Here is a 26568-nt window from a genome sequence, read left to right as displayed (position 1 = left end):
CAAAAGAAAATAGCAGTTATTCAAATTATCATATGTATTCATTTATTTATTTATTTTACTATTTCATATTATTATAATATTTGAAATTAATTAAATGTTAAACTCTTACTTATTGGTAAACATTTACAATGCAATCCTCCTAGACCGTACCACACCATCTGTAAGTCCATCATTAAAAAAGCATGTTATGTAGACAAGCATTGTTTCAACAGATTAAATTACTGGAAATATGGGAGCACCCTTACAATGTAATGCAACCATTAAACAAATTTAGGAAATATATTTCATAAATATGTTTTATCATATTGTTGACAACATGCCAGATATAGGGGTGGAGGGTCACTTTTAATGTACTTTTTCTTAGTTCTGGGAAGTGTCTGTGGTTGAATGTGCTGAAGCACAGAGCCTAAAGAACTGTATATTGAAGGGAAGACCACACACCAAGTTTAAATGATTTTATCATATAACCTATGTTTTACCTACACTTGGTCTGGTCTGCCAAGGCAAGCTATATATTGAACCAGTTAAACACACTGTCAGAAAGACCAACCTACTTTTCAAGATGATTGATTAGGATATCATGGTCAACCATATTGAATCCTGTGTTTAGGTGTTAGAGAATAAGAATTGAGATGTTATTTTCTAATGTTGCTGATTATTTTATTGAGAGCAGTTTCAGTACAGTGCTTTGTTCTGGGCCTGTAGCTAGACTCTAGGTTGGAATTTTTTAGTAAGGGTTTAACAGCAGCTGTTGTCCATGACATGACTTGAAAAATGCTTTAAAAATGTTGTAGGTACAGGGTAAATGCATGAGGTAGGGGAGATATATTCAATGACGGTCTTGCAAAGCTCAGTTTCCCATTGATACATAGTTTTCACAGAGATTTGTTGAGATCATCAGTGTCTACATCAGTAGCAGTACTGGCTCTAATTGATTATTTTGTTATAAAAGAACAATGCAAGCCCTTAACATATTGATGCAGAGAACTGTGGCAGGTTGGAGACAGAGATAAGTAGCTAGTCAATAGTGGAGAATAATATTCTAAGGTTTCCAGAATTTTCTGTAATCATTTTGGAAAATGAATCCTATCTCACCAGAGATACTACTTTGTTATATGCAGTCATGCCCAACCTCTTTTTAAATTTTAGTGCAGTAATAGTATAAGTAGGTGATAATACGCCATTTAATAAGCAGTCACAATTGTATGGCTGAAGTGATATCATAATATTTGAAAAGAAGAATTTTAGTCTTCTCATCTAGGAATCCCTTTTGAACCAAAAATAATCTTTTAGCCTTGGATAAGGTTAGGTTGGTATCAAAGAACACACATTGATGGTCAGCGATAGTGTAATGACTATAATGATTGTAGGGTGGTTTTGTAGGTGTTTCCTCATACATCCACTCAGTAATTCAAATATGGTAATAGAAGTGAGCAATACAGAATACACAGTGCTTTTTGGTCAAGAATGTGCCTTTCCCAGAACTCCAATGACTCTTTTCCCACATATTTTATGTGTGGTTTCACACAGTGTTTATGTTCAGGTATCACACCCATTAATATGCTCTCTCAATATTGATTATTGTTATCATTCCTCATACTTGTATTTTAGAATTTCCAAACATATGTCTGGTTTTTGTTCAGATTTAATCATAATTTGTTTCTGTCAAATCACATTTTCAATTTTTTCATTTCTGCTGTGATCAACTCCAATAGCTACTGTGAATTCTCTTCAGGACAAAAAATATTTGTGTCATGCCTGATACCATACATATGTCATTAATATACAGATCAGTTTAGGGTGTAATACTGACCCCTGTGGGATTTAACAAGTAATGTCCAAAGATGTTGATTTGTAGTCAGAAGTCTGCACAAATAGTTTTCTGTTTCCCTTATAACCTACATAAATCAATTTTATTAAGTAATATTTTGTGATCAATCAACTGCACAATGCTTATCAATACAGTTACTTATTTCTTCTATTAAATTCATTAATGCCATGGATGTTTGATCAGTTTGATCTGAATCCTGAGCCTGACCCAAGCCATCCCAGGGTTAGTTTCTAAGAGCACTTTGAAGGACCAATTGATAAAATTAAGCTTTTTGATTGTTTGTTTGTTAATTTTTTAATGGAACCAGGGACCAAAAAGATTCACCTTCAGAGATTACAATACTGCTGACAATCTAGGGCAGGACTACAGGCTTTGAAGAAGGCCTGAAGTGCTTGATATAGGGTTAGACTTAAAAGACCAACCCATCCTCAGTCATGCATAAGCAACCCTGGATATTTAGTTGTACTTAGTTTGGGGATTTCATGTCAGCATCACTTGTCATGCTTTATTAACCCAATGCAAGCACACAAGAATGTGTCTTGGCATTCACTCCCAAAAAATGCTAAAGGGGGGGGGGATAAAATAGTACTACTACTACCAAAACTACTACTAAAAAATATGGGCTGTGCTGGACAAAGAAAATAATATATATGAATGTGACAGGAGCAAAAATCAATGTCAATGTCATGTCAGTAATTCAATTATGCAACAGTAGGAGTTGAATGTAATGCCAAATATGAAGTCCAATTTGATGACATATATGAAAGTGGCAAGTGCAAAGAGTAAAAGAAGGATGTGAAATCTAAAGTTCAGTTTGCGTTCTGAGTGCGTGTCTCAATATTATTGAGGAAGACTTTTAAAGAAAGATGATTTCATATTAAACATCCTCAGCAACATAGTCTTTGAAATATGAAATTAAATGAGCAACTTCACACAGACATAGTGGTGTTTGGAGTCAGGCTGCGACAGAAGCATTTGAAATGGAATGAAGCCCATTGATACAGTCAATTAAACAGTAGTCGAACATGCCCCAACACTGCTCTTCCCTCGACTTCCACTATCAAAACCTGACAAAACCTTTATTTTCCAGAGAGAAGTAATTTAAGAATGGCTTTAACCTTAACCAAGTTTGATCTGATCTGATGTTTTTGTGGTGCAAAATGTTAAATATATCATTCAAATAACATCTCACATACGCACAATATTTAGGCGATGGGTCTTCCGGAGTTATAAAATTAAAATACATTAATAAAAACAAGAATGAATTAAAGCTGCAAGCAGCGATGATTGGGCTCGCGCATGCACGTTGGGCTGTGGTGCTTTAAAGTGTGTTTTGAAATGTAAACCATGTTTCTAATCTTGTAGCTGGTATGAAAATTGCCCAAATGTTGCGGAAAAATTGTGCCAATTGGCCTTAGTGTAACTTGTAATAATGTATGTTATGTTTAGGGTGTTGTGTAAGAATGTTGTATGTAAATAAATGTGGAGGTGACAGACATAAATGTGCATGATTGAGAAAAAGTAAGGAGGTAATTAAATGTGGGTGTACGTGATATTAACATTTGTAATGTGTAGCTTTGTGTGTAGGGTGGCTTTGTAAGCTGTTAGTTGGAGTGTGGTCTAAAAACATGATAAAAAATACAGTCAATAAACTACAACTAGAAACAGAAAACGGAGGCACCTTTCCTTATCAGATATCCTGAATCAATACACGTATTCTCCACTAGATGGCACACTAAAACCACAAATGATTTGAACATGCCTGTTAAAGTTACAGTAGCTTCCTGCTTCATGGCGAATGTGTTTGATGCTGAGCTTTTAATAACTTATCATCACAAAGGGCTTAAGATGACACAGAGTAAATTTGGAGACAGAAGAGTTAAAAATGTAGGAGGAGTTTGTTAAAATATAAGGCCTGGAAGTGGCCAAATCTTTACCAGGTTTTACTAGATGGATGACTTCCTGTTGGATTTAGGGTATGGCTCCAGGAGTTTTTTTTTTGTGCCTCTCGATGTAATACCTATAGCTACCTCCTGAATTTCATTTTTTTATGTCAATTTGGAAAGCGGGTCTAATAAACAGCAACACAGAGTTATCAGGATGCTTTGCTCTCACACGCGCTGCATTGATAGTCACACAAACACACGCGCAGTCACTCTACAGACTCTACAGTCTTGCTTGCTCGATCCAGATTCCGGGAGATATTAGTGTCTCTGTCTTTGGTTATGCCCCTAAGCGCAGCCACTCTTTGGCAGGGAGAGAGAGAGAGAGAGAGAGAGAGAGAGAGGCGCCTGTTCGGGCGAAAACCGCTTCAGTGAGGTTTGAAAAAGTAACGCCGCATTTTTTTGGGCAGTAACGGTAACGTTGTAACGGGAGAAACAGTCATTAATTTGATAACTCGTTACTGGAAAAAGTAACGCCGTTTATTTATAACGGCGTTATTTCCATCACTGAACATAACACAGTGCGTTACAATATATTGTCAGTTAGCATTATTGTGCTGCAGCCATTGAAAAAACAGATAAATAAAAACAACCATAAAAAGCATAAAACACATGGAGCAATACAAAAGATACACAATAAATACAATGCAAAAAGATATTCAAAACAGAATACCTACTCAATACCAAATAGCAGCTCTAACAGATAAAACAAAAAAGAAATACACACACACACACACACACACCACCACACCAACAGTCACAATGCAAATACGCAGATTCTCAGGAACACCAGCTTTATCTGGCCTTTACTTGCTACCATTTAAAAACCTAATAGATGCAGGGATAAATTCATTTTTTAATTTGTTCAGTTTGCAACGAGGGACTCCTTCCAGAGGATAGCAGCTCATACTCCATATACAGAACTTGAGTTGAATCACTAATTTTTTTATTGGCCTGATGCAAGGTAGCATGTTCATAAATACTCTGCAAGGATAAGTGCTCTCTAACACCCATCATTTGCAACATGAATTTCAGAACAGCAATTACTAAGTTTTGAAAAAATAAATCACAGGATCAATGTCTCGTTTATAATTCATATATTTCTGAGTGTCCAAAAAGTTTATTATAGTACATAGATAAAAGTTGATTACCTTGTTGATTTGGGAGTTACTGGTACTTATCCAGTTATGCAATTTCTCTCATGTAGATCACCTTTGCCTCTTCTGTTGACCCCTTAAGCTTGATTACTATGTTGCAGCTGGTCTTCTATGTTGATTTAATTTTTTTCTGCTTTCTTAGCCAGCAAGCCCTACTGACAATGTCAGTGTTTTTCATAGTTAAACACTCATTTACTTATACATTAGTTCCCCTCAATTTTCTTCCGTGTGTGAGCGATGCATTTTTGTATTTTCTGTTCATAATTTGAATTATTGTCGCTGGTTTGCCCTTCTTATCCTTTCATGGGAGAGTTTGACACACCTTGAAGTCCCTTGTTACATTAACATACATGTTACAAATAAACATATTTATGAGTGGAGGGGTACATTAAGCATAATCTTTTCAATCAATGTAATTTATCGGCCTAAACTACATAGATGACACTGCAGGTGACACATCTGACCACCAGAGGGCTCTGATACATAACAGAAGGAAAACCTCATAGAACATATTGAAATGACCATCTCATATCCAACATACTACACTACATTTATTCATTAAAAGCAGACAAAATCATGTTTAGCAATTTCTCAGTCTTTGTCTTGTGAGTTCTCTACCATACATCAGCTACTGTGTCTTTTGCTAAAGTGTTCAGATGAATGAACAAACTGGATAAAATATGGTCCTCTTGGACACCACAGATAAAAGACATTGCATTTGGTATTGGTGATGAGATTCACTGAACATCAAAACGTTAGAACTTATGAACAGTCAATTTTCAAAAATAACATTTGTTGCATTTAGATTACAGGAAGAGAAATATCAGACATCAGTTTAGAGAAATATCAGACATCAGTGTATTTATTTATTCATGCAGTAGCTCACACTGTCCAGCTGTTCAGTTATAAGCTTTGTAATGATTCAGATCTATCAAGCCATAAAAGGTGTTTAAAAAGAAACTTATAAAAATATAAGATTTCAAAGTCCGGGGCAACCGCAATTGAGATAAATCACATTCACTTAGAGACACACACTCACCAGGTGATTACAGATGTTCAGTGCTATATGTGCTACATAGACCTGAGATCATTGGAAATCATTCCTGCACTTTCTCATATAAAAACCATACAGACTATGTGGCCCCTCTACCAATGTTATTATAACATACCAGTTATAGTAGCGTTGTTCTCACCAAAGAAATCATTGAGATCTAGGAACATAGTGAGATCACAGGAAACAAACCTCCAGGTTAGTCAAACTAACCAGGAAGAGAAAATGAAAGTGAACAGTAAAATGATCATCTCAGCTGTCTGTTTTAAACATCCATGTCAGTTTACAGGGCTATCCTTCCTGCTTCAATTTTAACCTACTGTATTTACATTGTATTTATTGTACAACATTCCAAATGTGTTCACTTTCAGTTTGACCTCCAAATAAAGTTATTTAGTTAACCTGGATCAGCAGTCTGATCATCTGACTGCTCCTGTTCGTTAATGTAATTTAGTAATGTCAAAGTGATTCTTATGATTAACTTGGTGAGAACATTATCATAACAGATGGAAATGATGGACAAAACCATCAAAATATAACCCGAGTTGTAATAAATGTGTGCAATGATGGTCACATGAGTGCAAAGTATTGATCTGGATCAGAGTAATACACAGCAGCTAGTATGGCTTCTATAAAGAACACACTTTTCCTGTTTCATAGTGTCACTGCAATTTGTAGTCACTTTTACTCTACAGTGATGAGGCTTTGCTCAGCTGCAAAGTGGAAGTCTAATTATAACTTCCTATGTAGCCTTTGTAACTGACTGTAAACTTCTCGTTGACTGTTTTCTTCCATTGTTTTTCAGAAATACTGAAACACGTTCCTGAATTTTTCATAATTCTAACAAAGTTAAACAATGATTTATTAGTTTGCATTTAAATGTATCAGCTTTATTCTTTCTGTGAGGCAGTGCACATCACATATAATGGGATCTGCTCTTTCTTTGAAACAGCTGTGCTATTGTTACATCCATGTTACAAGTCCTAATGACTAATCACATTTAACCTATGACTGCCTCAAGCTTCTGGGAAATGGAGTTCTGATTAAAAAGAAAAAATAAATAAACAATATTATATTGGTTTTTTTTAAATGACGTTTCATTTCTAGACCAAAGCAGCACAACATACTTGTGTAAGGTTCTGTTGTAGGCCTGGTTTCAAACTAATCTGTGTTATTACAAACAATTATGAATTATATGTTTTTATTTCTTAAACAAAATCTACTTTTACTTTGGCTCTCTACAGTATACATATAGGTTAGTCATTTTTAGACAATATTGCTTAAATGTCTTTGAAAGCACAGAGTTGCACTCTTTCCTGGCCATAGAGGGCCAGCAGGGAGGGGTCAGTAAGCACACTCAGCTCATGCTGCCTGTCAGCTGACTGGGAGAACTCATCAGGTCCTTCTCCACAGCCACCCAACTGGGGGTGACTGGGGTAACCGGGATGAACCATCAGCTCTGCCGTGACCACAGGCTGATCAGAGCTGGGCATGCTACAGGAAGTAGTGCCTGAGGGTCCTGCAGATAAGACGTGGCTGAGGGCCCTCTGCAGGTTGAGGACGGACATGTTCTGGCCCATGGTGGTCAGTCCCAGGTACACATTTGGCCACCTGTGGAAATGGAGAGAATTTAAACCTTTAGTGTTTGCCACCCACAAACCACAAAGGGAGCTGGTATTTTCCAGTTCCCCTGGCCGAATTTAGCCGTGACTCAGTTGCATGAAAGCAGGGGTACACAAGTTACCATGGAGATTTATTCTGTTCAGCAAGGCTTGATTAATCCTGGTGTCTTATTTAATTGGTCAGCTGTCCCTTTGATCAGAAATAAATGTGTCTTCTGTATGCATTTGTATGCCTAATTTTGATTAGCCTGCATTAAAATACCAAAGATACATACTGTAGTCAACTAACTTAACTAGGCCTACTGTTATTATTTTAATTGTAGCTGACCATTATCATTTTTATAATCATTCATCTGATAGTAAATGTTAGAGTTATATTGTATTTATGAAGACTGTGGTTCATATTGCTGTCAGAGGTTTAAAGAGTACGTATATCACTGCAGTTTTTGAGATTAAAGATGGCTGCATTGTTCACAAAGTTAACAAACTAGCATAGCTGCATAAACACACATGGCTGAACTAAGTAAAAATGAGTGAACGTAACAAGTTTAGTTGTTGTCACCTCTCCAGCTCTTGACCACTGTCAGCACCGCCCATGCTGACAAAGAGAAAAGGAGAAAAGCAGCTGGACGGTGATTATAAATGACAGCAAAACCCAGTAGACACTGTCTTTATTTTTGTTATTTACTGTATGTGCACTTGTTTAATTTCAGCTCAGTGTGAGAGTCTCTGTAATTTGTGGATGCACTACACTCTTACCCTGGACGGGGCTGAACTGTCTGTGTGTGTGCTGCAGAAGAGACAGTGAACCAGGTAAAGTACTCGAGCTGACAACTACTACACTTGGTAAGTTACTGTAAGTGCATCACAATGAGATTAATGTAACGAAATCCATGCAAAGACACAAGTGGGAGGACGTTGTCTGTGGACCAACTATTTAATCATTGTATTTAGATGTGCTATATTGGGATAGGTATCGAGTTTACATTAGCCTGGTATATGTACGGCTGTACGGCTACTGAATATATGAAATATCTGGTACAGCCAAAGTAGTAATTACACTGTATCTAGATGATCTGGTAATATTCTAGAATTGACGTTTTTGCGACGGTAGTTTGGTTGCATGATGTAGTTTACTGTAGACACTCGTGGGGTCGCTTGTGTGTCTGGTGCTTGTATTCATGTGCTGTCTAGTAAAAACAAACAGAGGAAGGAGACGAAGGGAAGTCACGTACTTCTTGTAACCAAAACTCTTGTTTTTTATTAAATAAATGTTAAAAAAAGGTGTGCAAGTGGGAGGGGGCAGAGGGGTTTCCTTCTGGGAGCATGATGTCACTTGGGATTCCCCCAGTCATCCCGTTCTTTTCTTTACTCCTCCCAACAATGGCAGACAGCTGGTCAAAAAGCGGTCATGATGCGCAAAGCATGAGATATCAGTGGAGTTATAAGATACACAGAAATTATAAATGAATCTATTAATTAAAATAAGCACATCCCATGAAAAACACAGATAATTTAATGTTATAACAATCTCAAATCACTTGTTAAATGTAAGCTCATCAGCCTGTCACCAATATTACTGCTCTTCTAAATCTCTTCTCATCTCAGAATATTCACAGAAAAATAATAAAGACAAGAAGGTTGTTGAATATTACAGAGCGTGGCCAAGCTTATTGTAGGAAACAAAATAATATTGAATGGAAATGTATTTAGAAAATGTTACCAACAAACGTAACCCACGGCAAATGACAAAACTTTGTATTTCTACAAGTTTGTGGCGCACTTGAAAACTAGTTGTTAACCACTTAACACACGCCCCTGTTTTTTATGCTGTTAGCCTAAACGACAAGCCCAAGTTGTGAGCAGCACAGATCCCACATAGTTTGAGACTCAGAGATGTGTCTGGTATCATTGGAAAGGAAACACTCTCAGGATTCTTGTACAAGTGTCTGTGTGATTCTGTGACTTACTGACAAAGAGTGGCAGAGGTTACAATGATGGGGTTGTTTACTCGCCCATAGGTTTGCCTTTACAATGACATGTGTACAGACATTCAGGGACCTCTCAGCGGGATATAGACACAATGAGGCCACAGCCACAGGTCTTGGCTTCATACAGTCCAAATTTGGAGTCAAAAGACCAAAAGATGAATTTTTCAGAATTATTTTTCAACAGGTATGTCCATGCGTTTTCCTCAGGTCCTTTTTGGAGACTCCAAATGGACACTTGATTACCAAAGCTGTATAACCGCAATCAAACACCTATAACGTCACATCCCCTTTGCCTACAATCAAAATCTTGGTCTCTAATGAAAGCTGACGCCATATTATTATTATTATTATTAATATTATTATTATTATTATTACATATAACCATATATTTTTTGTTTGGCCATATCTATCTATCTATCTATCTATCTGTTTATTTTGGTATAAGTCATATGTTAAGTCGAAGAAGAACCAACCGTGTACCAAAATGCCGTGTGCGTAATGATATATGGTTCAACTCTTTTACGCACAGGGCGCACGCTGGTTACGCTTGGAGTTTGTTTATGGACAGCCAAACCTGATAGCTTAGTGTCATACACCGTTGGCAACCTAGACTATTGGCTAAAAGATTATCAACTTCATTTCACCGAATATTTCCATAGGCTAGAACAGCTGTCAATCAAAGCCATGTCGTCATTGTTGTCGGTCATATGTCCTCATTGGCTTTGGAGACATGTACTGCCTAATCCTAAACACCGATTGGCTGGTGTGTGGTGTCGTCAGAAGCAGAAGAGGCTCACGGTCGTAAACATCTAGTCACGTGTACTCTGACATGGACGTGCAGGTCAGGAAATGACGTAAACGGACCGCATATGGTTTGTTATTTGTGTTATTACGTTACGTGTTGGACTAAATACATGGACATATTGAGGAAAATATTCCGGTTTTATGGAAACGGATTTCATATTTCACAAGAATGGATACTTGGCGAGCTGTACAGAAAGTCCTGAGTCATAAGATGATCGTTGTGGATAAAGGGAAGACTTTGAAGGTATGTAGGCATTATAGCTTTTCTTACTTAGCTCAGGGGCTAGCCGAGCTAATCGCTAATACTGTTACGGCTGTGAGCAACCATATAAGTCGTGAGTGGTCTTGAATGAATCAGGACAATCTAAGCTTTCCAACGATGTACGGCATGAATATATATGTTTAAGGGTTGGTGTTTAAAACATCCAGAAGAACTTGTGGCTACCTCCTAACATCCGTCCCGTCCCGTAGGAGGAACAGCGTGCGTTAAGTGGTTAATAAGTGATATACTAGACATCATATACATTCACTGAACAGAGATTGTGAAAACAAAATGCATATTTCTCGCTAGAAATGTCATCTGTATCTTAAAATATTACATTTTACACTGAGAATTAAATGAATGGCAGTCATTTAATTTGTTTTCGCAGACAAAAACTTGAATGTCACGTGATGTGAACACAGTCCTATAGAAAAGAATAGGGCAGAAAAAACATAGCCATCTCACAAGTTTTGAGCCCAAATAGTGAGATGGCTACGTTTTGCACTGTGTACCAACGTAGCTGTGATACGTTTTGATTTGAGACTGGGTTGATTTCTCTGACCTCAAAGGTGGTCCAGACCTCTTGACTAGGGGAGACACTTGCTTGACAAACCAGTTATAATAAATTAAAGTTTAAGTTTATTCATATACAATATTCTCTATGCTGACTGTCTAACTTGTGTGTTTTTGTCATTTAACTTGAAAAAAAATCTTTTATTTATATTTTTGCATGATGCTCACTGACTTCTCCTCTAATGTGGCATGATGCAGAATACTCAACTCATGACTGAAACTTAAACATACACACATGCTCACAGACCTGATTCCATAGCGTGTGAAGACAGGGATAGAGTCCAAAGCGTCTTTCTCCACCTGTGTGTAGAATCTTTGGAGGTGTGCTGGCAGCCATGGGCAGCTGTGTAAACCTGGCTCCACTGGAACACGAGTGTATGGAATCCTGAGTTGTGACAGGACCTGCGCAAACACCTCACGCACCTCTGCAAAACAATCACAACAGTATCACTACTCACCTGAGCCATTAAGCTATTACTACTAACCACCTACATATTTTACTCTGTGATCTACCTTATAAGGTTTGGAGAGTTTGGAAGTTTGGTGAATTAAAGCCATGTATTTTGTTACTTATTTTGTAAATCTCTTCCAGAGGCACATAGGATCATACCACTGTTTTCATAGTAATACTGCATGTACATGATGAGTACATAAGTAAACTGATCTTCATATGTAAAGTTGTGTGGTTCCTGTGTGATATTGCTGCTAAAAGTAATAGAGTAATAGAGATTTTGGCAGAATGAGCTAAATGGCTTTTGGACACCTTTAGAAGCATATCAGGACTTTGTATGATTAATTTCTGTTCGAAGCATGACAGGGCGAAAAGGTCAGGTATACAGAAACCTTTATGACCCTTCCTCAGGAGACCACAGGGACAGCCAAGTGACTCTCTCGCCACCACGCTGGGAAAAGATGAGGCATTTTGCCAGTAAGTGGGGAGAAATGAGGGATTGCTTTGTGAAAGTGATAAAAAACGAAACCTGAATGGCGACCTGGATGAAAACAAAGGGGTCCCGCCAATGTTCCCTCTAATTGTCAAAACTCCTGAGCAAGCATTCAACACTCCTGATGACCTACGTCCTACAGTCCTGCTCACCATTATTGGCACCCATGAAGTTTAAGTACATAATGTGGAATATCTTGTGAAAAAAATGAATCAAGTGAAACATTTTTTTTCTATAGAGAACTAGTGTTTGATACAAAAGCAAATGATAAACAACAATTTAAAGCAATAAACATAGGGAGGAAAAAATAGAAAAACGTAAAGCTTGCTGTGTCACTGGTATTGGCACCCTTTGCTGTAAACCAGTATGGAAACACATTATGACTCACCTGTGGTAAATCACAAATGAGAATCACCTGTGATAAATTGTCTGTGCCCATGTAACATGAATTAGCCAATGAATGATGACATCCCCCGTTCCTTTGTCACAATGGTGAAGACAAAGGAGCTGATGTCTGAGGACATCAGAAGTGTGATCATTAGCAAACACAAGACCTCCAAAGGGTATAAGGCCATCTCCAAAGACCTTGGTATCCCTGTTTCAACAGTGCGTAATGTTATTAAGAAGTTTGCCAAGCATGGAAGTGTCAAGAACCTCCCTGGACATGGGGGGAAGAGAAAAATGTATGAGAGAAGTCTTTGAAGGTTGGTGCGAATGGTGGAAAAAACACTGCGTCAAACATCCAAAGACCTGAAGGCCAACCTGGAACAGTCTGGGGTCATGGTTTCAACAAGTACCATACGCCACACACTAAACCAAACCAAACAGGGCTTTATGGGCGAAGGCCAAGGAAGACACCATTGCTGAGGAAAAGACATAAAAAGGAACGACTAATCTTTGCAAAAGCGTACCTGGACAAACCACAATCCTTCTGGGAAAATGTTCTGTGAACAGATGAAACAAAAATAGAGCTTTTTGGCAATGCACACCAACAGTTTGTTTACAGACGGCGCAATGAAGCCTACAAAGAAAAGAACACCCTACCAACAGTTAAGCATGGTGGACGATCCATAATGCTGTGGGGCTGCTTTGCTTCATCTGGTACTGGAGGCCTTGACCATATCAGAGGAATCATGAAATCAGAGAATTATCAAAAAATTTAGAGCGAAATGTCCTACCCAGTGTAAGAAAGCTTGGTTTGAGTCGAAGATCATGGGTCCTCCAGCAAGACAAAGATCCAAAGCAAACATCCAAAAGCACGCAGGAATGGTTAAAAAGGAAAAAACTGACTGTTTTAAAATGGCCAGCAATGAGTCATGATCTCAATCTGATTGAAAATCTTTGAAATGAGCTGAAATCTGGCATTGGAGAAAAGAAATTTTTTTGCAGAGATTTTGCATTTATTGTAGATTTTGCATACCTAATAGGGCTGGACGATTATGGCAAAAATCATAATCACGATTATTTTGATCGATATTGAAATCGCGATTATAAAACACGATTATTCATAGATGTGTAAACATAAACATTTATTGAACCACCAGAACTCAACTTGAAATATATTTGAACACCACAACCAGAAATACATTAAAATCAAGAAAAAAATATATAATGATAATTGGAAATAGCAATATGCAATATGTAAAAACAATAAATAAATAGCCAAAACCTACCAAAACAAAAATCCCCCGGCTGCAGAGCTTGTTAAACAAATTGGTCGTGTTGCCATGGTGTGCACTGTGTCAAGCAGTTGTTAAATAAAGGCGTCTATGCCAACAAAATCTTAAAAAAAATAAATAAATAAAATAGACAGTAATAACAGAACACAAATGCAAAGTTTGACAGTAGGTGTTAACACCTTCTTTCCTTTACCTAGACTCTCTATTTTGTGTCTTAATAGTGCATGTTTTCTTTTACTTGTCAGTATGTGACCACATAACAAAACAAGAAAATAACTCTTTCCATGTTGTGATATACAGAACAAAGTGCTGTTGGATGCAGCAACAAGTTAGAGGTAACAGAGTCACTGTTTTTCTGTATTTAGAGTTGGCAAAGTCTGATATAACATTGTCAGAAAACAAATTTGGGTCTACCAAAACACTGCAAAGTTTGTCGCAGTGCAGAGTTTTCCCTCCATTCCCTTCCCTGTCTCCATTTTCCCTGACAATCCTCACTAGGTACTCGTTGATGCTGCAGACAGGAAGCTGCTTCCTGTCTGGCTTAGATGTTGTACCATGTTTACTGTAATTGTCTGGCAGATGAAAATATCAATAACCAAAATGTTTTGTGGGAAATATGCTGATTACCAAATTTCTAAATAAATAATGTTGTATTAAATAGTCTAATATTGTATGACCTACAGTATGTTGCCAAGACAACTTAAATATAAACCTACTGTTAAGGTATTATATGCTCTATTCGTAAGAATAAGTCATTCCCTCTCATTAGTGACACCTGTGGTCATTAATTAAGGTGAAAAGCCCTCCCCGTGAGTTAATGTCCAATCGCTGTTGTGCCTCCACCCACTCACCCACTCTCACACTGTTGTAACTGGAGCCGGGCTCAAAGTGCAGCTTACACAAAGAAATGGAAAAAAGAAAACAAAGAGGCATGGCCAGCACTAGTGGAGGAGTTGAGAGACAAAAGTTTGAAGAAGCACCAGCTTCATTCAAATCTCCAGTGTGGGTTAATTTCGGTTTCGCCGTTGAATAAAACGACGAGGGAGTGAAAACTGTTGACAGAAATTTTACTGTGTGCAAACGCAGACATCCCAACTCCGACTCCGGGAGTCTCCAGCATAGTGGGTCCCTGATGCCCGCAAATGAGAAACAATCTCCTGGAATCTGCAGCGTGCGCTGTAGAGAGTGACTGCACGCGTGCGTGTGTGTGTATGTGTGACTATCAATGCTGCACGTATAAGAGCACAACGTCCTTATAGCTCTGTCTGCATTGCAGCTTAATAGACCAATCACACCTACACCCAGTGTTTTAATTTTTATACATATTTTATACTACTGGATAGTGTATACAAGTAGTCAAGGAATAAGAGGCAGTTTATCATTTGAAAGTGTTGTGTTTAGTAAGTTTAGTAACTTAACTTGAAAGAAAACAGTACACCAGTGATACTGGAATGTGTTTACTGCCAAATGCAGTTTTTGCTGACGAGAAAAAAAGTTGTTCTCTTTATGCACAAAACACGTACTGAAACCGTACCGAAACTGTGGCCGAAAAAACAAGGTACGGCCCATACCATGGGTTACCTGTACACCCCTAATCTTTGGACAACTAACAGAAAAAGCTAAACGGGTAAGCTATGTTCTGCCATGGCTCTGGAACGTCTGTGCTCTGGAGCCGGCAACTTAGCCAAGCTTTGACTTTGTCATTGCCAGGGTGTTTTGTTTGTTGTGTTGTAGTTGACGGATGCAGCTAGCCGTCTCATTTGCTGGAGAATTAAGATCTTCAGGGTGTTTCTATTCGGAAAGCACCTTTTTCGATGTGTTGTGTTGTTGTGTCATCATGTGTTTGATGATGTTAGTGGGACAGAAGCAAGGCACAGGGGAGCAAAAATCTAGCCCCAGTTCCTCACATAAAAATCAGTCCACACGCTGTTACAGAAAACTGAAGAAGTAGGGGAAGGTCTTGTTTTTATGGAACATTATAACCCGTTCACACATTGGCTGGTTAATACATGTAAATTGCTTCACAATTCTTCAAATTTATAGAGGGTTTGGTAGTGTGATGACGCACACTCTAGCAACTCCTTGGCTCACTAGCAGTTAACACAGCAGTGATAAGTCTTACGTTTTCCCAGAAACTAAAGAAGATAAGCCAAACATTTTGCACACTAGTTGTAGAGTACAATGACATTATCTACATCAATTATGAAGCAAATCCTGGGGGTCACGTGATGGCGGGGAGCTGAGCAGACGCTTTTGCCAGAGCTCCGTGCCACTCCGTGCTAATTCTTGAATTATCCTGATAACAGGGCACTTTGTGCCATTTTTGTCATGAACATCACAGGATATGTCCTTGGAAAACTTTTGGGCACAGTCTTTCGACAAGATGGGAAGAACCAGAGGAAATAAAGACAAAAAAGACGTCCTGTCCGAGCCCGGGGACGATACACAAGATGGCGACCAGGCCGAGTCTGAAACCGCAGATGAACTTGACCCTGCCCTTGCTAAAGCTCTGAGTGTAATCGATGAAAAACTCAGCCCTCTGGCCGACACTATCCACGAGCATGCTACGGAGCTCCAAGCCGCTAGCCAGCAGCTAGATGAAGCAGAGGCTAGGCTACTAGCAGCTGAAAACTCCGCCGCAGCACAAGAGCCGAGGATTGTGGAGCTGGAAAAGCAGGTCAGCGCCCTGACAGAGAGGTTGGACATGGATGAGAACTACAGCAGGCGCCTTAACATTCGGGTCGTGGGCCTGGCAGAAGATAAGGAGACTAGGCAGCCGGTGGAGTTTTTTGAGTCATTGCTACCCCGTGTCCTAAAAATGACCACAAAGGCCGGCCGCATAAAGCTAGAGAGAGCCCATCACACTCTCGCACCGAAGCCGGACCCGAACAGGAGCCCCAGGTCGCTGCTGCTACGATTCCACACATTCAGAGACAAACAGAGGGTTATAGAGACGGCGCGCCGGGCTAGCCAGGATGGTGGCTTAATCTACAACGGATCTAGGGTCTCTTTATACAGTGATTGCTCCTCAATGGTGATGAAGAAACGCAAGGCATATGATGCGGTGAAGCAGCGGCTGCGGGAGCGAGGGCTGCCATATGCTATGCTGTTCCCGGCTACTCTACAGGTGTCACACGGAGGCTCCAAAAAGAGGTTTTCCACCCCGGAGGAGGTACGCGCTTTCATCGACTCTCTGCCTGGATTATAATTTTCGGAGCGCGGAGCTCCGTCTTTCTGGTTTGGGACATTTTCTCCGCAACAGCCGCAGCTGTTCTCACACTCATGCTGGTAGGTCATGCTCTGTTTTCCGGACACCGTATCTTATCCTTAAACACTATAGACATTTTGAACATACTGATAATTTCCTAACAGAGTGGCATGGCTGCTCAAAACATGGATATTACGTTTCCACCTTATTTGGATCACTCCTACAGGGAGGACTCTTTTAGTTTTATTGGCGTGCTATTCATCATATGCCGTCAGTTCACTTTTGGTGAGTTTGTAAGGTGCTTGTATGATGAACATTCCCTGTTTATTTGGGGAAAGACCCTCAATTTGTTTTTCTTTGTTGTACATTTGTTATGCTTGTTCAGTGTAGTTTATGTGTTTAGCTCAAGATCATGGCATGTGTATAAGATCTAAGTTGGGTATCAGTGTGGCATTTTCCATTCCTGCTAAATGTAATTGTTTTATGTGTCTGATAATGTGGGTCGTGGGATGCATATATAGGATGAGTGTTAGATGTAACCGGCTTTTATCCTGCCCTTATGGAATAGTGTCTTATGGCCATGTCTGGTTTAAATAATATTAAGCTCTGTTCTTGGAACATCCGTGGCCTCCAAAAACCTGCCAAGAGGACGGCAGTATTAGCATTTTTGAAAAAGGAAGATGTTTCTATTGCACTCCTCCAGGAGACTCACCTGGAGGATAAGGATAATGCTAAATTGCAAAGGAGTTGGGTGGGGCAGGTCTTTGCTACATCATACTCTTCTTTCAGTAGGGGTGTCGCCATCATGATAAGTAAAAAGCTGGCATTTAGGTCCCTTGATTGTGTTAAGGACAGCCAGGGCCGATATGTAATTGTTAAAGGAGTACTCGCAGAAAAGGAGGTAACAATTATGAATCTATATTGTCCCCCAGGCTATTCCCCTGAATTTCTCTCCAAGGCTTTTGCAGTGTTTATGGAACGGGCCTCTGGGGACTCTTTTGTGGGAGGAGATTTCAACTGTCCCCTTAATCCCTCTCTTGACAAACTTCCATCTGACATTCCCCCCCTATCTAAGCAGGCGAAAGTGCTAACTAATATATGTCGTGACATTGAATATTCTGATGTGTGGAGACAGCTTCACGCTACTGATTCGGAGTTCAATTTTTTTTCGGCCCCACATAAAAGCTACACAAGAATTGATTACATTTTTATCCCCTCCTAAAACATGTCTCTTGCTTTATCATGCTCTATAGGCAATATTGTGTTATCGGACCACTCCCCTCTTTATTTGGTATACTCTCTCACTGAGGACAGGGCATTGTCAGGGTGCTGGAGATTTCAAGTTTATTTCCTACTTTACTTCAGAATTTATGATTTTTTATTGTATCAACTCACCATCCACAGTAGTATTTTCCCGTGGACTGATTATGTCATATGTACAGTTTTTTGCCGATTTGAGACTCCCCAAAGCTACGGAGGATCAAAAATTACAACTAAATGCCCCAATTACTAGAGAAGAAGTGCTACTTGCTTTGAAATCTATGCCATCCGGTAAGGCCCCAGGGCCAGATGGATTTGGATGTGAGTTTTATAAGGAGTTTAGTGATATTCTTTTAGACCCTCTTCTGTCTATGCGTTTGAAAATGGGATCCTACCTCAATCCCTTAGGGAGGCCAACATTTCTCTCATCCTTAAAAAAATGTCTGGATAGTTGCGCCTCTTACAGACCGATAGCCCTACTTAACTCTGACCAAAAACTGCTCTCCAAAATCTTGGCCTTACGCCTAGAGAAGGTGCTGCCCCATATTGTCAAGTAGGACCAAACCGGTTTTGTCAAGGGCCGAAACTCCTGTGATAATGTTAGGAGGCTCCTTAACATCATCCAACTAACCCTGAAATGTGAGGACCCGGCCCTTGTGCTGTCTCTCGATGCCGAGAAGGTATTTGACCGGGTTGAGTGGTCATATTTGTTCTACGCTCTGGAGGAATTTGGCCTAGGTGATAATTTTCTGAACTGGATTAGGGTTCTGTACAACACTCTGACGGCAGCGGTTCTGACTAATGGGCTGAGATCCCACAACTTCCCCCTCCACCGTGGGAATAGGCAGGGCGACCCTCCCAGACCCCTGCTCTTTGATATTGCTATAGAGCCACTGGCCCAAGCAGTAAGGCAGAACATTTTAATTTCTGGTATCTTCGTTGGTGAAAGGGAACACAAAATCACCTTATACGCGGATGACATTTTGATACATTTATCACACCCCCAAACCTCTGTTCCTTGCCTGATTAAGGTAATTTCGTCATTCAGCATCTTTTCGGGATATAAAATTAACTGTGCAAAATCCGAAACCATGCCCCTGGGGTCTTTAACATGTGTTCCTAGTATGGCTGAACCCTTCCCGTTCCGCTGGTCTCCCACTGGTTTCGTTTACTTAGGAGTGCATGTAACACCTACTATTGGTCATGTTTAAGTCCAACTTCCCCCCCACCCCCCTTGGATACTATAAGGGCAGATTCAGACCACTAGGTCCCTCTCCCTCTTTCCTGGTTAGGTAGGGTTGCTCTTATAAAAATGAATGTCCTGCCCAGACTACTATACCCACTGCAAATGATCCCTATTTTGTTATCCAACAAGGTTATTAAGGTGCTTGAAGGCTGGCTAAGCTCCTTCATCTGGAGCAAAAGGAAGCCCCGCCTGAAGATGACAAAACTCTAAATGGCAGGCTGTGATGGAGGTTTAGATGTACCTAACCTCAGATTTTACCAACTGGCATCACACCTGCGGGTGATTGCAAGCTGGCACAAGTTTGACCCAGCCTCGATTTGGCATGATATCGAATCCTTTCAGTCGAAGTGTCCCTTGTCGAATCTATTGTTTATGAATAACCCCGAATCTGTTAAAAACCTCTGCACTAACCCTATTACTCTCAATACCATCAGAGCCTGGAGATCCATTCGCTCTATGGAAAGCCGGACTCAGTTATCATCTCCCCTCACTCCCATTCTTGATAACCCAGACTTCCTGCCGGGCTGTAAGGACCAGGGCTTTAAAATATGGGGCAACCAAGGGCTAAAGAAATTAGGTGATCTATTTAAAGGCCAGATTTTACTATCCTTTCAGCAGCTGCAACAGCAATTTGGCTTATTTAATCAAGGTGGCTTCTACAGATATTTACAAATTAGAAATTTCATAGTTAAAGACACCACCCTCATGACTAATAACACCTCTTCTTGTGTGGAAAAGGACCTGTCTCTACAGACTGGTAGGAAATGTATTACTGTTTTTTATAGAGCCCTGAATTCCAAGTCTCCTCTTACCTCTCAAACTACCAAGCAAGCTTGGGAGAAAGACTTAGGAGTTGGTATAGATGATGCAGATTGGCAGGAGGTCTGGTCTCAGGCTATGAACATTTCTGTGTGTAACCGAACCAAATCCACACAGTTTAGAATTGTACACTGCACGCATATAACACCTGTTGTCAAGAACAAAATGGATGCTAATGTTTCTCCACTTTGCTGGAAATGTAATTCTGAGACTGGTAATTATGTTCACTGCCTCTGGTCATGTATGAAGTTACAAAGGTATTGGTATGGTATTGTGAATGAACTGTCTGCTATCTTTGATGTCTCAATACGGATGGACCCTATGTGCCTTATATTTGGTCTCCCAGATGGTCAGATCACTGACTGTAATCACAGGAGACTTTTCAGTATACTGACTTTTGCTGCTAGAAAGAACATTCTGCTCTTCCGGATCAAGAATGCTGCCCCAACAAAAAAATCATGGCACAACATTATTATGGACTGCATTCCTAGTGAATATATCACATGCATGCTTCACTACAAAATAGAGGTTTTCTATAAGATCTGGGACCCTTACTTGCAACATATTGGGCCCACGCTGTCATCTTCTTTGCTACGTGGATTCCCCAGATCAGCTTAGCCTGTCTTTGTGACTTTATTATAAGTGCTCACTATCTAACAAGCACCTTGTAGCCTTGCTATGTTTCTATGCTCTGTATTGGTCATCTCATCTGGATACTGCCTTGTTCTGGAGATTGAGTGCGAGAAGGCAGGATGGTAATTATGCCCACTGTTATTTTTTATTTTTTTTTATATTTCTTGTACCTACATGCCCACATTGTGCTGTTTGTCTTTTTTGTCGTGTCTGAGCAGTTCTGTATGTTCTGTGTTTTGTGAAATCCAAGCAAATCCAAGATGGTCTGTCAGGAGGTCTCTGTTGATTTAACATGGATTGACCCTATTATCTATTCTGGCACTCTTACCCTTTACCACTGATATTTCATACTTTAATACAAGTTGTTTTTGATAATCAGTGGACGAATTTATGGTATTATAGCAGTTAAAGTTTGTGTCCTTTTCTTTTATTACCTGGCAGTACGTGGATATGTTGGTGTCCGTCCATGTGGTGGGGCAAGTGTCCCGTCAGCTCCCTGAACAGCCTGACCTGGGCCCTCAACTCCAGCTCCACCTGGGAAAATAAAAACCTCCTGTGAGATCAATGTAACATTCCAGTCTTACAACAATGTCCTCATTCACATGCTATTAGATGTGTGTGCTTGATTTTTTGTTTGTTGTTCCAATTTCTAAAATGAATATATATATATTTTAATGTGATTGTTGTGCATTTGTACAAATCAATATTTCATCGCAGAGACCTGATTTATGTGATCATTCTGATTAAAAGCAATTGGGTTGTCTCCCTCTTTTTTTTTACAGTTTACGTTATATGTTGTGATGAATTCTATACTGAATATATTGTTGCATTAATTTCATTTACGCCATTGTTTTTCTTCCATGAAAGCATGTGCATTTACACATTTTTCATCCCAAAATGATACTTTATACAGGAATCATGGATGACTTGTGTATTTCAATTATTAACAGTTCTCTGAGCTTCTTAATAAATGCATGCAATATGACTAGATGAGTTCAAATCAGTCACAAAGTGGACTTTGGGGCAGTGTACCTGTTCCATGCTGAGTTGACCGCTCTCCAAGGCCTGACGAAAGCCCATCTTCCCATGGAAGAGGCCATGCTGGTTGACCAGTGATGAGGCCTGTCGGAGGCTCGGACACACTGGAATGCCCTCTGACAGGTTGGCATGGAGACCAATCGGGATGTTGTGTCTAACAAGAACAGAGAGTTACAAGTTAATGCTCCTTACTTTAACAATAGTTATTAAATGAGCAAAAGTACAAATGATGTGTTTACTTGAGTACTGTTCTATCTATTCATAAATGTTCACCTTTCCAACTTTTTTTTGTAATTGTGTGGCTTTCAATGTTCTCCATGAATTAAATTATTTTGTAATTAAGTATTTAGGCAACAGCCTGGCACCTGCCTACAAACTCTTAAGCAACAAACATGTAATAATGCTTACCCAGCACCCAGTCAAATATGTTAGAAAAAATATTTCAAATATTTTCATTAATACAATAACAAAGGGTTTGCTTTTCTAATGAGGTCATAATACAATATCTAAAGTAAGTGTCTCAAGCCATCTTTCAGATGTACTTATTTACTAACACATTTGTCATTACTAAAAAATATCCATTTCAGTTTTTCATAAAGAAATGCCCGTAAGAATCTCCCTGGAGCAACAGTCTCAATTACTGTTAGCATTAACATTTTTCCTTCACATTGTACTTTTCTACAAAGTATATGCTGCTCTTCATCACAGTTATACTGAACCCAGCAGTAGATTTTAAATGAAACTGTAAAAAAAAACCCTGACAGAGCTCCAACAAATGCTTTGTAATTTACAATGAATCTAGGTATGATATACTATATGCAGGTATAATAAGGTACCACGATTAGGTACTAATTAGGTACTAATCATGACAGCAAAGGTTGCATATCTTTAAGGAAACTTGTCTCCAGTGATCATTTTAACCCAAACCATGATCTTTTCATAGTTCTAATCAAGTAAACTAGACATTAACCACAGCGTCACACCTTAAAACATCATTATTTTCACTCCCTAAAGATACTCATGTGTGATATCACAAACTATGGTGTGAGGGCAGCAGTGTAAAATACAAAACAAAAGAAACTGTGAAAATACATAATTGTTCATCAAGGGTGGAGATAATTGTTAATTAATCATAATCAAGGTGAAAAGTTCAATTAATCGTTATTTAGATTTTTGCCATAATCGCCCAGCCCTACTTCAAAACTGTATTTCAATTTTTAAGCACTGACACACAATTATGCCGCCAAAAAAGTAATGTTTACTTTTGATGTCTTACATGACAAAAATGGTATCTGCTTTCAAGTCTAATTGGAGCTGAGCTGGAGGTGTCATTGTGGTCTGTATTAGGTCCATTATGAAAAAACATAATAACAACCAATAGACACAGGAATGCCAGCTACACCATCACTCTGTTTTTACAAGATTTGAAATGTATTTTTTTTTTTTATTTCAGCACCCACACTACCTTTTAGCCAGATCTGCAGCATCTTTAGCTGCATTGGCATTAACCAACAGTGACACATTGGAAATGCCTCCAGCCTGGAAGCATTCCACAATGCCCTGGTTCCTCCTGGGACAGTAGCCGAAATCATCTCCCGTCACCACCAGCATTATTCTTGGCTGTGGCATGATTGCTGGTTGCTGTAGATGATATACAGGAGGTAGATTAACACTCATAATGTGGGTGAATGTGGCTCAACAGGTAAAGTAGGTTTTCTATGAATTCTATGAATATGGTTAGTGGATCATTCCCCAACTCATTGTCTACATGTTTGAGTTTCCTTGAGCAAGACAATGAACCCCAAATTGCTCCTGATGCTTGCAAGTATTTTGTTTTTTTTAATCAGTCATGTTTTTAATATGTCATTGTATAAGTAATATTTCTTACATGCACAAGAAAACTCCACATTGCCAACTGCTTTATTACACAGACAATAACAAATAAAATCACGTGATGTTTTGTTAATTGGCTAAAATTCACTATTTTGTGTTGAAACACAATTTGTTTACTTCAGATTGGTTCAGTGGCCTGCCCTAATGCATGAATAAGTGCTTGGCAGTTTATTCATGCCCCACTGGAAGTAGTTTGTTAGATAGGAAATGTTTCAGTCTCAATCCAGGAGCACTACAGGACCCAGCCCATGACAGTGGGTCCCTCAGAACCTTGAAGGCCAGACTGGTATTTAGTTTAGGTTATCAGTCACAGCTACATATGAACCACCCAGAAGTGTCTCCAGACTCCTGTTTTCGTATAGATGAGGAAGAACAGGCCTTTTGGAAAACAATGACATATTGGTTGTCCAGATATAGTAAGAGGCCGTGTGACAACAGAGTAAAAAAAAAGGGGTCAACTATCGGTGAACATAAAAATAAACAGTAAGCAGTCTTTGTGTCCACCAAGCAACATCATATCAATAACATATGGCACACATAAAATAAGATTTAAAATTAAGGGAAAACCTTGCAACTTATCAGGAATAGGAAGAACTATGTAACTACTAGTTCAAGTGTATTGGAGGACCAAGTATGTCTATGTTTAGGAAAGATAGATATTTACAGCTAAGATAAGGAACATCACCAGTCTCATGTCACACAATTGAAATCTATGTAGTGTAAAGTGACCTCAAATGCATGTGACTTGTAACTGACTATGACTCATCGTCATTATTAGAATAATACTTCAGTTCAATAGTCACACAAGTCTTTTCTCTGGTGCTGATCGACATTATAATTCTGGCCAATCCCTACACTACAGACCGCTACAATATATTAGGTGGAGAAAATACTGGAAACACCTTCAGGCAAAACATCATAACAGAACTATGGTCACAGCAGTTACCAGCTGAGTAAACTCTTCTCTTAATTGCACATTTGAAGACGACACTGTCTTTGTATCTTTGTTTTTCAACAATGACCGGTCTGCTGTAACAACACCGGCACCAGAAACTCTACCGTAGTTTGCAAATCCAAGTAAAACTCCTTCTTACCCATGGTATTACACACGTTTGTCCGTGTAGGTCCGAAGCAACACAGGCTCGGTGGAAATAAACTGTACTTCCGACTAGCAAACCGCATAGGTTGGAGTCGACTTTACTAGAATTGGGCGCCCTCTGCTGGAGTAAACATGGCATCTTTAATCACCCGGCTGGAAAGAAGTACTTCCGCAGTTCTTTCATTACATCAAAATGTAATCGAATTCAAACTTTACATTGATATGTCATAAGATTTTAGTTCAATTATCAATTCAGTTCCTGGCCTATGTATTCACATCATTAAAACTGAACATAATATTTTGTAAAATTCCATTCCAGTACAACATTTTTTGAAAACTGAGCATTTAATAGAGTGCGCTTATTATGAAAATCTTCGAGCGGAAGTCTTTTTTTCCCATGTGTTGGTAGATGGTAAAAGTGGATTTTTTATAGTTAAACCAACGACGGCTGGCTCTGGCCTTGGTCATTTAGAAGTAAATTATAACCACCACACATGCTCTTTCTAAGCTTGTTGGCAGGAACCTTAACCACAAATTTCCACTGTGAACACAAACGTGTCTAAAAGCATATCGTTACTACCACCACCACCTCATCACTGTACAGCGTCCACCTCACCTGTCTCTGTAGTTTTTCTTAACACACCTTCCACAATGAACATCCTGTCATACTGAACTGTGTACAGGTGTGGCTTCCCACAGTTGTTACACGTCATGTTACTGGTCATATGACCAATTGGATCCAGGATTCACAGCCAGAACTGTGTCCACGACTACCCACTGATGAAAATTCATATCAGGTGGCAGAGCGTGAGTTATGTAACTTTAACACAATAGGTCAAATTTTGATACTTGACTATCAATATTAAAAATGATAGATCATCATTCCTGATTGGTAGTACTTTTAAAGTATGTCACATAAAAGCCCATACTATGAACCAACAGATAGTCTACGTTCACACTGCAGGTAAAAGTGACCTGAATCCGATTTTTTCGCTCAAATGTGACCCTTATCTGATTTGTTGACATTTCCAAATCCAATTCAGGCCACTTTCAAATGTGGTACTGAATCGGATTTTTTTAGGTCGCATTTAATGCGGCTTTGACATATTCTGGAGCAACACACAGCTAATGCTCCACATAAAGACATCATTAATGTTTTCATTGTCTTTCTCCTCTTCCTCCTTCACCCGCTCACAAATTTGCCGGCTGCCGCCACACATTATTTTTAACATTACCATAAATGAGACTACCACTAACTTCAACAGCTGTTACTGTTGCCATGTTCACTTCCATAAACACCGTTCTGTGCGTGACGTCATTAATGACGAGCATGCGGGTCACTTCAGCAGGCCACATTTAAAAGTGTAATATGAATAGCCAAACAAAATCGGATTTGAGCAATAAATCGTAATTGAGCATTAAGGCCTGCGGTGTGAACGTAGCCATAGTCTGGGCATGTTGGGTCTCTTTAAAATTAAACCTGACAAACACAGTTTTAGACTTGCTCTGTGTGTA

General features: G+C 39.3%; 1 protein-coding gene across 1 annotated transcript; it reads right to left on the bottom strand.

The window, feature by feature from the left end:
* Window positions 1–6074: 6074 nt before the first annotated feature.
* Window positions 6075–25544, bottom strand: ydjc (YdjC chitooligosaccharide deacetylase homolog). The gene is made up of 6 exons (XM_053326044.1): window positions 25049–25544; window positions 23527–23702; window positions 22056–22215; window positions 21458–21557; window positions 11482–11659; window positions 6075–7593 (listed from the first exon to the last, which is right to left on the bottom strand). The coding sequence occupies exons 1-6, from the start codon at window positions 25190–25192 to the stop codon at window positions 7263–7265; spliced, it is 1089 nt and encodes a 362-aa protein (XP_053182019.1). The 5' UTR covers window positions 25193–25544; the 3' UTR covers window positions 6075–7262.
* Window positions 25545–26568: the final 1024 nt, after the last annotated feature.

This window comes from Scomber japonicus, chromosome 9 (genome assembly GCF_027409825.1).
Source record: "Scomber japonicus isolate fScoJap1 chromosome 9, fScoJap1.pri, whole genome shotgun sequence".
Classification (NCBI taxonomy): Eukaryota; Metazoa; Chordata; class Actinopteri; order Scombriformes; family Scombridae; genus Scomber; species Scomber japonicus.
This window is presented reverse-complemented; position numbering and strand designations above follow the sequence as displayed.